We start from the raw sequence: 12,884 nt of genomic DNA, 5'->3' as shown, positions 1-12,884 counted from the left end.
AGGGCATGATTTTTATATGTGTAAAAATGTTAATGTCCAACAAGAGGTAACTGGTTAGTTATTTTCATGGAGCTGAAAATATATATATTTTTAAATTATCTTGGTCCCAAGAACCTAAAGACATCCCTCCCTACAGCAAAGTTACGTGGAGGGGACAAAACACCTGTCTTGGAGCCAAGGGCTGGCCCCCAAGGAAGGTGAGCCAAGGTGGGACCATCCAAGTGACTCAAAACACTAGCCACTCACCCCAGTTCCATTCCCAACTCATATTCTCCAACAGAAGAAAGGTCAGCAAGTCCAGAAAGAGGCTTGACTGTCCCACTCCTGGACAAGCCTGTGGCAAGTCACCCCGGGTTCGGCTTCCATCCTTCTCCCCCCCTGGCCACGCCCAACCAGCATCCATTTGCAGTGTTCTCAGAAAGAAGGGATCCCCTATGCTTCCTAAATAAGTCAGTCCCATAATCCCACAGCCACGTTCAGACCCCCTTGGTCTCTTTCCTCATCTTAGCCCTCAAAGAGCACAGACAAGAGGGTCAGCATCAGCCTTTATTGGGGAAAAGAAGCACCACACACCCACTGCCGAAGCCCAGGGCTGGGTTTCCTACGCTCAGGACAGCAGCAAGAACAGAAACAGAGCAGAGAGGGCAATGAAAGTCCCTGGGGGTGTCACAAGCCCCAGGACATCATCCTCTCCTGGTTACCAGGACAAGCCCCCTGGAGTCACCAAAGAAACTCAGGACACATCAGGACAGCTAGGGCACTGGGCTCTCTGCAAGTAGAAGAAACATCAGGTCACAACTGTGCCCTCCTGGCTCCAGCTCCTCAACATGTTTTTTTCCCTTCCACCCTGGAGAAGTTTGGCAAAGATTGCTCTCAAAGGCCTTAAATGGCTCCCTGCTTCCCAGACAATCCAGTCTAAACTGGCATGGAAGACTCTTTTCATTCATTGACCAACCTTACATTTCCTGTTCAAAAAACAGCCTGTCTGTTCCCTTACGCAGTCTCTCACCACCCCCATCCCAGCTCCCCAAACACGTCACATACATTACCTGCTCCGTGCCTTTGCTGACCGTCACCAGACCACCCATGCAGCATGTTCTCTGGGCTCTCCTCCCTTGGTCACATCCTGCCTAGGCTTTAGGGCCCAGATCAAACCCTACTTCTAGGAGAAGGACCTTCCCAAGGAGCCACACTTACTCTCATCACCTATACACTCATACTGCCTATACAAGGGCTCTGATCTGTGACATAGAATCTTTCTCTCCAACTAGACTCTCCAGGGCAAAAACTGTCTTTGCCCTTGTGGAGTCCCCACCCAGCACCTAAGCCAGTACTCTGTACATAGCTGTTAAGGCCATTGTTATTGATAACAATGGGCTGTACTCACCTAATTCAAAATTAGGCCTGATGGTCCGGTTGGGGTTCAGGGCCAGCTGGGGTGGCAGGATTGGCGGGACACAGAAACGGCCACAGCCTGACTTGCAGCACTTTTCCCCAGCTGGGCAGTTCTCATCCACCATGCAGCTGACAACGCACAGGCCCACCAAAATTTTTGGACAGTCACCACCCCGCCCTGTGGGATAAACGGGCATAGGTATAGAGACAGGAGGGTTGGCTCCAATGACTCCAAGTTCCCATCTGGGACTTAGAGGCTCCAGATGAATCCATCCCTGATTCTAACTAGATCTTAACCAAAGATCTGGCTGGAAAACCTTGAAGTTCAAGGATCCGAGCCCCTGCAGGGCCCCAAGAGAGCATCTGGACTAATGATTTCCAAATGGTGTCCCACAGGGAGTTCCCTAGAGGTACCTTGGGACTTGATACCTCTGTGGGTTTGGGGCTGGGGCTGGGTGGGATGCAGAAGGAGCAAGGCTCCCAGAGCACCACCCTCTCCCCCTTTGCTTGGGCTTCCTACTAACACCCACTGCCTTCCTCTAGTTCTTTCAATGCCAACATGGGCCCCTTGGTCCTTGGAGGAGGGTTGCTTTGGGTTGAACGGCTAGGAGGACTGGAAAGATGAGAACTCTGACTCCTCCCATGAAGAGAAAGAGAAGAAGGCCACAGAGGGCTCCCTCCCAAGCCAACCCTGGGACCCCAGGAGCACTCAAGTCTTCCCCAAAGAGCCGACATACCTCCCTTAATGTCTCCACGGCAGGCATGGCCACAGCCGGTGCTGCAGCACTTATGTTCCTGAGGACAGGATGCGTCCCCATCACACAGCTCTTCACACGGAAGGGGGTCGGCAGGACATTCACCGCCAAACTCTGCCATAAAATCAGAGCATTGGAGCCCAGAGGTGTTCAAGCCCAGTGTTTCCAGTTATTTTTATTGGGACTCTGAGTACAAAATACATTTTCCATTGAGTCCCGTGTGTATTTTATACCTATTTATATGTAAAATGTACATATTTACGTGCATACATGTATATGCAATGCGATACTTTATATTCTATTTCTTTTTTCTTTTTTAATGCTGACCACAAAATACTAAACAGATATCCAGACTCACAGACTGAAAAGCACTGTTGAAGTCTAACACGCTGTGGCAAACGCACTAGCTGCCACCCCCATATTCATCCTCCCTCCTTGCTTTCTGTGGTCGACAGCAACACTGCTGGCTGCTGGAATACATGCTCTTGGGCAGCCCCCTCCCATACTGTCTCTGGGCTTGACTGGGTGACTTGCTTTGACCAACAGGACACTAGCCAAGCATGATGCAAGCAGAGGCTTGAGCAACACTTGCATACTGGGGCTTGAACACTCCCTCCTGGAAACCAGCCACCATGCTGTAAAGCAGCTTGGGCTAGGCTGCGGGATAATGAGACGCCTCCAGAGAGAGAACCTGGAGGAGGAGAGGCCATCCTGGACATTGCAGCCACAATGGAACTTGCCAGGGAGCTCCCAGCTGCATGAAGGACCTCAGCTGTGCCACTGGGTATAAGAACTGCCCCGCTAAGCCCAGCCAACCTACAAAGCCACACAACTGTGAGAAAGAATACACTGTGTTAATGTCGATGACTTCAGGATTGGGGCTTTGGGGGAAAAAAAAAAAGAATGCACTGTGTTAAGTCGCTAAGTTTGGGGATGGTTTGTTAGGTGGCAATAAATAACTGAAGCACTTGTGAATAGAATCCCAGGCTTGTTCTGAGAGGCAGTGAGCCCAGTCAGCTAAAATGATTTGCTTCCCCCATATTCCCTTGTAACTAGGGGTGACCACAAACTAAGATATAACCTGGGAAAACTTGTGCATTGTTGGTTCAGGGAATACAACTGTCAAACTGCCCTCTCATTTCTTTCTTCTTCCAGTCCAAAGACAGACAAGGAATCAAAGCAGCCTTCTTGCAACCAGGAGGCAACCAGTATGAAGACAAAGTCAAGAATTGCAAAGGAGAGAGAGAGAAATTGCTTCATCGTGGAGCCACCACACCAGCCCTGGCGCTGACTTCAGGACTTCTTGTTACGTGAGAAAGAAGAATCCCTGTTGGTTTCATTTTCTGCTTCATGTAGCCAAACACATTCTTTTTTTTTTTTTTTTTTTTTTTTTTTTTGCGGTACGCGGGCTTCTCACTGCTGTGGTCTCTCCTGCTGCGGAGCACAGGCTCCGGACGCGCAGGCTCAGCGGCCATGGCTCACGGGCCCAGCTGCTCCGCGGCATGTGGGATCTTCCCGGACCGGGGCACGAACCCGTGTCCCCTGCATCAGCAGGCGGACTCTCAACCACTGCGCCACCAGGGAAGCCCCAAACACATTCTTGATGTGCCCTTTCTCAGCCCCTAAGAAGATAATGAAACTCAGAGAAGAGAAGGGGTTGGCCCAGGACTGCAGAGTGAGTCAGCGGCAAAGCAGGACAAAACTCAGCTTCTTGGTTTGCAATGAAGCACTCTTTCTACTACACCATCCTTAAGACATGTGGGCAACAGGCCAGGTCCATGGGGACAGGCACACCCAAGAAGTCACATCCAAACCAAACCCACTCACCATGACTCATTCCTCTCAGTGTTTATTTCAAGTTTTTTAAATGGAGGGGAAAATGACAGGCAATTCAAGCTTTGTAGAAAACCAAGACAGGACTGGCCCAGTGCCTCTGAGAATGGACATGTACATACGATTGGACACAGCTGGCTCCGGGAACTCTGACATGATGGAAAAAGCAAGTGTTGGACTCCAAGAGAATACATGCAGCTAAACAATCAAGATATAATAACCTGGCATCCTAGGATTTTTCAGAATAGCCCCTATTTCAAGTATTTTTTGCCACTGTCCGCTTGTGTCACAACTATGGGTCTTGATATTTTTTATTCAGAAAATATGGTCACTGTAACCACCAGATTTATCTCCCCACACCTCCCCACCTGTTTGACAAACACTAAAATCCATTTAACAAGGAACAAAGCCTTTTACCCCACGGTTGAGAAGCCTGGGCATTAAAAAAAATCTCCCTGGGGCTTCCCTGGTGGCGCAGTGGTTGAGAGTCCGCCTGCCGATGCAGGGGACACGGATTCGTGCCCCGGTCCAGGAAGATCCCACATGCCGCGGAGCAGCTGGGCCCGTGAACCATGGCCGCTGAGCCTGCACGTCCGGAGCCTGTGCTCCACAACGGGAGAGGCCACAACAGTGAGAGGCCCGCGTACCACAAAAAAAAAAAAAAAAAAACTCCCTGGTAGGGAAAAACACAGCAAAATAAACTCACCAAGTCATACCGTGTGCCCTAGAGTGGAGGCCTAGAATACCACACTTCCCAGATTTCACCATTTTTCCGGGCCCGACTCTGAGGTAACCAGTGCCAGGAGCACCCTGCTACCTCTGCCCTCATCCTCAGGACCAGGCATAGAGACCAAAGCCCTACCCTCTCCCAGGCCAGGCTTCCTTGAGGTCCCTGGGGTTTTGTCAAATATTAGAAGCAATGAAGGGACCCTCGGAAGATATGCTGAAGCCCTGAGGGTCACAGCACATCCCCTCAGACCAGTGCCCAGCAGAGCCACCCAGTCTAATACCCTATCTGATGCTTGAATCCCTGCCAAACAATCCCCTACTCTCAGCTTGAACAGCGGGAATTAAGGGGGCTTCAAAACCTCCAAGCCAGACTACGCCATCCTTATACTTAAGCTAGACAGCCTTACGTATAAGGAAGTCCTTCTTTATACTCAGCTGAAATCTGTTTCTATCCATTGGTCCTTTTCCTATCCCCAGAGACCTGGCAAAAACATGGCTCATGCCATCTCTTTAGCCATCCTCTGCCTTTCACTGTCTTAGCTTTGCCAGGCTAGGTAAGCTCAGTTCCTCATAACACATGGTTTCCTGTCACCTCACAGGTATCTTAGCAGGAATCAGGATGAGAAATAGGAATGATAGCCAGAACAGGGATGGTGATCCCTAGCCTCCAGATATGCCCCTATCCCAAGATCCCAAGCTATCACCAGAAAAGTAAAATAAAAAGCTGAAGCCTAGGAAATACTCACACTTAGTCTTTACCGTTGCCCCAGCTTCCACTAGGGAAGAACACCAGCTGCTGGCAGAAAAGTGAAATTTCAAAACTTCTTAAGCCAAGAAGGGCCCTCTGAGCCTTCAAACCTACTCCTCTTCTCTCTCTTTTTTTTTTTTTTGTGCGGTACGCGGGCCTCCCACTGTTGTGGCTTCTCCCATTGCGGAGCACAGGCTCCGGATGCGCAGGCTCAGCGGCCATGGCTCACAGACCCAGCCACTCCGTGGCACGTGGGATCTTCCCGGACCAGGGCACGAACCTGTGTCCCCTGCATCGGCAGGCGGACTCTCAACCACTGCGCCACCAGGGAAGCCCTCCTCTTCTCTTGTAAATAGACAGACACCCAGAAGGGGGAAGGATTGGCCTGAGGTCAGGTCACAGAATTGGGTCCCAAACCCCCAGCTCTGATACTAGGTCCAGTGCCCTTTAACCCACATCATGGTGATCCCCTGCACTCCGCAACGATCACCCAAAATCAAATCACCAAGCATTGGGGCTCAGCTCAGTTCTGCCAAAAGACCCAGTGGTAGACAGTTTTAGGGGTTAGGAAAACTTATAAATAAACTAGTGTGTCTTGAACCCCCCAAGACCACTCCTAGTTTTGGTGATTCACTAGGACTCACAGGACTCGGCATACAGTTGTACCCATGGCCATAATTTACGACAGCACAAAAATACAAAGCAAAATCATCAAAGGGAAGAGGTACACAAGTTGAAGTATGGAGGAAGCCAGGCACAAGCTTCCAAGAGTCCTCTCCCAGGGGAGTCACACAGGATGACTTCATTCCTCCAGTATGGAATTGTGACAATACATGTGAAGTGGGATCTACCAGGGAAGCTCACTGGAGACTTAGGGTTCTTCCTGGGGGCTGGTCACATGGGTGTTCTCTGCCTAGCTCATACCACTCTTATTAGTTACGGTGGCAGGAACCATCTCAAAATCCAAATTCCCAGAAGCCCACCAAGGCCAATCTTGTGAGCAGGCCTTTCTGAGAATATCAGTCTTGGGCCTGCTGTGTCAACTCTTAGCTGTACAACCAGCAGTGAGGTTTCAGAAAAAGAGGACCCAAACACACAGGGAGCCCATGCCATCAATGCATACGAAGGATACAATGTACATGTCGTGGGACTTCCCTGGTGGCGCAGTGGTTATGACTCTGTGCTCCAGGTCTTCCCTGGTAGTTCAGTGGTTAAGAATCTGCCTGCCAATGAAGGGGACACGAGTTTGAGCCCTGGTCCAGGAGCCCTGGCCACAACTAATGAAGCCCGCGCACCTAGAGCCTGTGCTCTGCAACAAGAGAAGCCACTGCAATGAGAAGCCTGCATACCGCAAGGAAGAGTAGCCCCCACTCAGTGCAACTAGAGAAAACCTGCCTGCAGCAACAAAGACCCAATGCAGCCAAAAATAAATAAATAAATAATAAATAAATGTATTTAAAAAGGCTCCACACTCCCAGTGCAGGGGGCCCCGGTTCAATCCCTGGTCTGGGAACTAGATCCCACATGCATGCCGCAACTAAGAGTTTGCATGCCACAACTAAGGATCCGGCAAGCCGCAACTAAGAAGCCCGCCTGCCACAACTAAGACCCAACACAACCAAAAAATAAATAAATAAATAAATAAGTGTTTTTTTAAAATAATAATAATGCACATGTCGGAATAAGCAAAACAGAGGGTCTTGGGGGATCAGGAGGGTTCAACTTTCATGCAGTGGGAGGGGGGCCATGAGGGAGCCAGAGGGGACAACTCTTAGGCCATAATCTGAATCATCACTCCAAAACCTCCTCCTCCTCCTCCCAAAGTTGTCCCCTTCTCAGTAAAGACCACCACCATCACCCAACAGCTCCAGCCAGACACTCACCACCCTTTTTGACACTTCCTTTTCCTCAGCACCCACATCTGCTAACTTCTTTCCCAGGGCCTGTCAGCCTCACCCTCAGAAGTACTTCAAGTCTGCCACTCTTCCAGGTCTGCACTGTCACCACCCTGGTCTGAGCCATGATCACCCCCAACCCAGCCTGGCATATTGGCCTCTCAACTGGCCTGCCATCTTCTACACTCGCCCCATCCATTCTTCAGACACCAGCAGAGTAGCCTTTTCTTTTTTTTTTTTTTGCGGTACGCGGGCCTCTCACTGTTGTGGCCTCTCCCGTTGCGGAGCACAGGCTCCGGACGCGCAGGCTCAGCGGCCATGGCTCACGGGCCCAGCCGCTCCGCGCCATGTGGGATCTTCCCAGACCGGGGCACGAACCCGTGTCCCCTGCATCGGCAAGCGGACTCTCAACCACTGCGCCACCAAGGAAGCCCAGAGTAGCCTTTTAAAAATGAAAACTGGATCAGGCCTCTCCTGCTTTTACAGCTCCCTTTAACAGCCTCCCATTGCACTTACAATAACGCCTTAGACAGAGGTCTCGGAGGCTCCCCCAAGGCTTGGACTCTGCCTCAACTGGAACAACCTTCCTTCTCCATCTCTTTTCTCCAGCCACACTGACCTTTCACCTCCTTAAAATAGTAAGCCCTGCCCTACTCTACTGCTTTTGCCCCTGCAGTTCCCTCTTCATGGCACTCCACCCAATGGCCAGCTCCTTCTCGTTCTCCAACTTAAAATGACACCTCCTCTTTCCCTCTCTTTTCTTTCCCTTCATTGCACACTCATCACGACTGGTGGCTATTATTGCTCGATTATGATTATTTACTCTGTCTCACATCAGAGGGTGAGCTCCATGAGAGCCAGGGCCGTGTCTACCATGCTTACCCCATGATGCCCAAATGGCAGGTAGGGTCGACACTCAATATGTATTGAATCCATTTATAAGTGAGCAAGTGAATAGACAGGCCAGACCTCAGATAGTTGGGAGGAAACCTGAACAGCGAGGTGCTGGGCATAACTATATGAGCTGTCAGGCATTATTTGGCAGGTTTTGTACAAGTTTCTTATGTGCATGTCTTCTCAACTGCATGCTGTAGACTGAATATTTGTATTCTCCGAAAATTCATATGTTGAAACCTAATCTCCAAAGTGAGGGTATTTGGAAGTGGGGTCTTTGGGAGGTGATTAAGTCAGGAGACTGGAGCCCTCATGAATACTAGTGGCCCTTACTGCCCTCCTGCCACGTGAGGTCACAGCAAAAAGATGGCAGTCTACAAACCAGGAAGCAGGCCCTCCCAGACACTGAACCTGCTAGACCTTGATCTTGGACTTCCCAGCCTCCAGAATTGTAAGAAATAAATTTCTGTTGTCTATAAGCCACCCAGTCTATGGTATTCTGTTATAGCAGCCCAAATGGACACTGCATTATCACTCTGTGAGATAAATACCCTTATCTCCATTTTAAGGATGATAAAAAATGAGGTTCAAAGAGATGAAAGGACTTGTCTAAGGCCACAGAGCCAGCAAGCAGAGGAGCCCGGTTCAGACCCATGCTCAGACCCGAACTGCCTCAGGGGAGCAGGTCCCAGGGTCTGCCCTGTGCCCTCAGACACCCTGACATTCCTCCAAGTTACCAAACAGACAGGACAGGATATGGTAAGCTTCTGGCAAATCAGAGCTTAATGAAAGCAGAGATTATGCATAGCCCAGGAAGCGGAATTCCCTGTGCAGTGGGCTGTAGCAACGAGTCCCGCTGGGTGAGTGGGCCAGCCCTCCTCCGGGACTGGAACTGTAGAAAAGTAGTTAGCTAATATCCCAGCAGAAATATTACTTCCCACCAGACGAGGAACCCCACTCAGCCAGTGGGCTCTGGGGGAGGTGCAGAGAGATCAATTACTCTAACCTGCTAAGCTCCAAGGAAAGAGGAAGCCCCATCTGGGCTGGCCAGGGCCCAGGGCAGCTCACCAAGCTGCCTTGCCTGGCTGCCAGCCTCACCCTCAGCCCCTGCAATTCAGCCATCACCTTCAAACACTGTGGAGATTGTACCAGGCCTGACAAGTTGACAGTGAGTGACCCGCGTGAGACAGATTCCCAGGCTCTGGTTCCAGAGCTGGCCCTCCAGAGTCCTGGCAAAGAGTACAACACTCTGTTCTCCCTTACGGGCAGGCTGCCCAAGGGAGCTGCTGAAACCAGGCGCAGACAACGCCACTGGGTACAGGGAAGGGGCCTGCTACCTGGGGAGGTTTGGCTGGAAGGAGGCCAGCCTTAACAGGAACCCTGAGTTCAAAGTAAAAGATGCAGATAATCAATGGCCTGTTCTCTCCTGACAGAACGCAAAGAACTGGGGACACGAGTGATTAAAGGAGAAGAGACCCCCAAAAGGGGAAAAAAGAGGTAAGCTAAATTTCAAGAGCCAACCTAGGAGATAGGAAGCTCTCTGGGTCTATCTAGCCCAGAGGCAAGATCGGAAAGGAGACTTGGATCTCGCCTCTCAAGCCAACATACCCTTAGGGATGCCTCCTCAACAGAGCCGACCACAGCCTGCGCTGCAGTGCTTCTGCCTAGCCAGACAGGATTCATCCCCTGGTATGGCTCTTTGCATGGGTTCTTATTGCGAGGGTATTTTCCTTCTTTCACTGCAAAAGTTATCACTTGAGATTGGGGTAACTGGCGAGGCCTCAAGAAACAGGGAATGGAAACCAAATGTACTTTGGGGACTTTTAGTCTCTCCAAAATTCCTGTCAAAAATATTTCTGGGGCTTCCCTGGTTGCGCAGTGGTTAAGAATCCGCCTGCCAATGCAGGGGACATGGGTTCAAGCCCTGGTCCAGGAAGATTCCCACATGCCGTGGAGCAACTAAGCCCATGCGCCACAACTACTGAGCCTGCGCTCTAGAGTCCGCAAGCCACAACTACTGAGCCCGCGAGCCTAGAGCCCGTGCTCTGCAACAAGAGAAGCCACTGCAGTGAAAAGCCCACACACCGCAACGAAGAGTAGACCCTGCTCGCCGCAACTAGAGAAAGCCCGCGCACGGCAACGAAGATCCAACGCAGCCAAAAATAAATAAATTAAATAAATAAATTTAAAACAAAATATTTCTGCAACCACTTTCCCCTTCTCCCACACAGCCGCTAACGTGCACCCAGCACCACACATGGACCAGCCACTCTGCAGAGAGAGAGACAGAAAGCTTGGGGCGATCCTATTCTCACCCTAGGGTGAGAGTCCTCGGGAAAAGCAAGAACCTCTAGTAAGCCAGACTGGAAGTGCTATCTCCTTGTCCAGAGAGAACAGAGAAAGCCAGGAAGACCTATCCTGGCTGTCCCAAGAATCTATGCGTCCAGTTCTGTTCTACAGAGAAGACCATCTCCCCAAATGAGGACCCTCACTCTGGGAGGAGGCAGGGGATGACTTCTCCTCTAGTCGTTTTCTATTGCTGTTAGCCAGGGATCCCAAATGATAGCTCACCATGCTCTCCTGCAGTCACCCAGGATGCCACGGACCCAAGAGCAAGAAGTGCCTTCAGGAGGAAGAGGCAGCTCGACATGATGATGATGCTGAGGGTAGAGATGAGAACTCAGTTCAGGCCAGACGTGTACACCTTGCCTTGTATCAATACATCAACGGAGGGAAGGGCAAGACTAGGGGATTGGTCTAAGGCCAGCCACAAAGTTTTCCCTTTCGCAATAATCCCCAACGAGGTCTTCTCCCGACAAGAAGAAAAGTGACTGGTTGCTGGTGTGTGGGAAAATTCCTGGCACTACCAAAAGACACACGTGATAGGAATGATCAAACTCTGCAATATACACAACATCCCTGGACAATGATGAGGAATCTAATGGGCAGCTGAGAAAATGGAGGGATGGCCATTGGATAAAGGATCAAAGAGAGCCCTAGAGGGTTTTGGAAGGACACAGCTACAGCTGTAATGAGAGAGGAAAGGACTAGAGGCACAACTAAAGAAAAGAACCAAAGCTAATAAAATGCACTGTGGCTCCTGTCCATCCTAGCAACCTAGAAAACAGAGAATGGAACAGACTGCTTAGAAACTATCCAAAAACTACAGAAAAGCAGTGTTTGGATTTGTTCAGAACTAATATAAATGCACCAAAAACCTACATCTTGGTCTCTCTAGCCCATACAGGGCATTCTTGGACTATATGAAGGTTAGTGGACAAAACCCAAAAGAACAGTTGCTATAACTCAAGTAGTAACCTAGGTCATATATACTCCCTTTCTTTAGCTCTTCTTCCTATATTTCTTTTTATTTTTCTTTATCTATTCCTTTGGTCAACCATGATACCTAACAGTGTCCACTGGCATTGCTTAGCCTAATAAGGTTAAAGGGTAAAAACCTCCTTAATAGGGACAAAGAGCTTGGTGCCAGAAAGTTGCCTTATTAAGGCTGATATTGGAGCGTGGAGATAATTAACATTTATTGATGACCTAACATGTGTTTTATACACATTATTTATTTTATGCCTCACAATAATCTTGCAGAAGTAAGAAAACTAGTTCAGAGGGAAAATTAGCCAAGGTCATTAAGCTAGTAAGTGGTGGCTGCTGGAATTTAATAATAGTAATGACAGATAACATTGTTTGAGGGTTTACTACTGCCAAGATTCTAAGTACTTTACATGAATTAACTCACTTAATTCTCATTGCAACCCTATGAGTTAGGTACTATTATCCCCATTCTACAGATGGGGAAAATGAGGCACAGAAAGAAATGTCGTTCACAGCTAATAAGTAGGAGAACAAAGGTAAGCGGTCCAATCCCATAGTCAGTGTTAACCACCATATCATAATGGATTTGAACTCAGATCATTCTAACTGCAAAACTCATGCACCTTCTACTACCCCGTATTATGACCTGATAAAAGTAACTTTATCTACCACCCATAAGTAGATCCTATTCTATTCAGGGACGTCTTATCTCTAATGCAGAGCTAAAGGGGCTCTGGGGAACTCCACAGCTGTTAATCCCTGCATCCCCAGCCCATCCCAGTATCACGCATCTGGGGAGAGAAGCCCAGAATCTTCATTCAGATGCCTTCAGATGCCCTCAGACGCCAAGAGGCAATCCCTGGGGTCAAGGCCTGGAGAAGCCACTGGGTGAGTGGGATGGCATGGGCCAGACCCCCCCCTTGTCGGGTTTCGGAGTCCTCGCATTGGGCCCATCCAATTCCGGGGGCTGAGTGCCAGGCATATTAAAATCTAGTTTTCCAGAGACAACTGCAGACGCCTCGGTACCAAACGCTCCCCTCCGCTCCCCAACACCAGCCCGAGGAAACCTGCTCCCCTCCTCCTGCCCCGCACTTCTCCACGGGCCTTGGCCCAGCCAGAGAAAGATCCTTGACTGAACACCCGCCGTTTACACCCGAGGAGCGGCCGCTCCCGAGAGGGAGCCTGGCTAACCTACACACAGGGCCTCTAAGCGTCTGGGACCCCGCGAGACGCGGCGATTCGGTTCCCCTGGTAACCCTGCCGCTCGCTGCGTCGCGCTTCCGTAGCCTGCGGGCAGCGCGCTCC

The 12,884-nt window shown here is 50.0% G+C and overlaps 1 protein-coding gene across 2 annotated transcripts; it reads right to left on the bottom strand.

The window, feature by feature from the left end:
* Positions 1-533: 533 nt before the first annotated feature.
* Positions 534-12,878, bottom strand: WFDC3 (WAP four-disulfide core domain 3). Of its 2 annotated transcripts, none has more exons than XM_082600622.1 (5): positions 12,771-12,878; positions 10,821-10,909; positions 2,133-2,264; positions 1,388-1,573; positions 534-769 (listed from the first exon to the last, which is right to left on the bottom strand). In XM_082600622.1, the coding sequence occupies exons 2-5, from the start codon at positions 10,897-10,899 to the stop codon at positions 753-755; spliced, it is 414 nt and encodes a 137-aa protein (XP_082456748.1). In that variant the 5' UTR covers positions 10,900-10,909; positions 12,771-12,878; the 3' UTR covers positions 534-752. The 2 variants fall into 2 exon arrangements, with proteins under 2 accessions (XP_082456748.1, XP_082456747.1); XM_082600621.1 differs by having other exon boundaries at positions 12,775-12,861.
* Positions 12,879-12,884: the final 6 nt, after the last annotated feature.

The sequence above is a fragment of the Mesoplodon mirus genome, assembly GCF_964341445.2.
Source record: "Mesoplodon mirus genome assembly, chromosome: 15".
Taxonomy (NCBI): Eukaryota; Metazoa; Chordata; class Mammalia; order Artiodactyla; family Ziphiidae; genus Mesoplodon; species Mesoplodon mirus.
This window is presented reverse-complemented; position numbering and strand designations above follow the sequence as displayed.

Coding starts and splice junctions, on each gene's coding strand:
- WFDC3 (XM_082600622.1), bottom strand. CDS start 10,899: ATGTCGAGCTGCCTCTTCCTCCTGAAGGCACTTCTTGCTCTTGGGTCC. Junction 2,265..10,820: donor GGTGACTGCAGGAGAGCATG/GTGAGCTATCAT, acceptor ATTTTATGGCAG/AGTTTGGCGGTGAATGTCCT. Junction 1,574..2,132: donor CCGTGGAGACATTAAGGGAG/GTATGTCGGCTC, acceptor TTTATCCCACAG/GGCGGGGTGGTGACTGTCCA.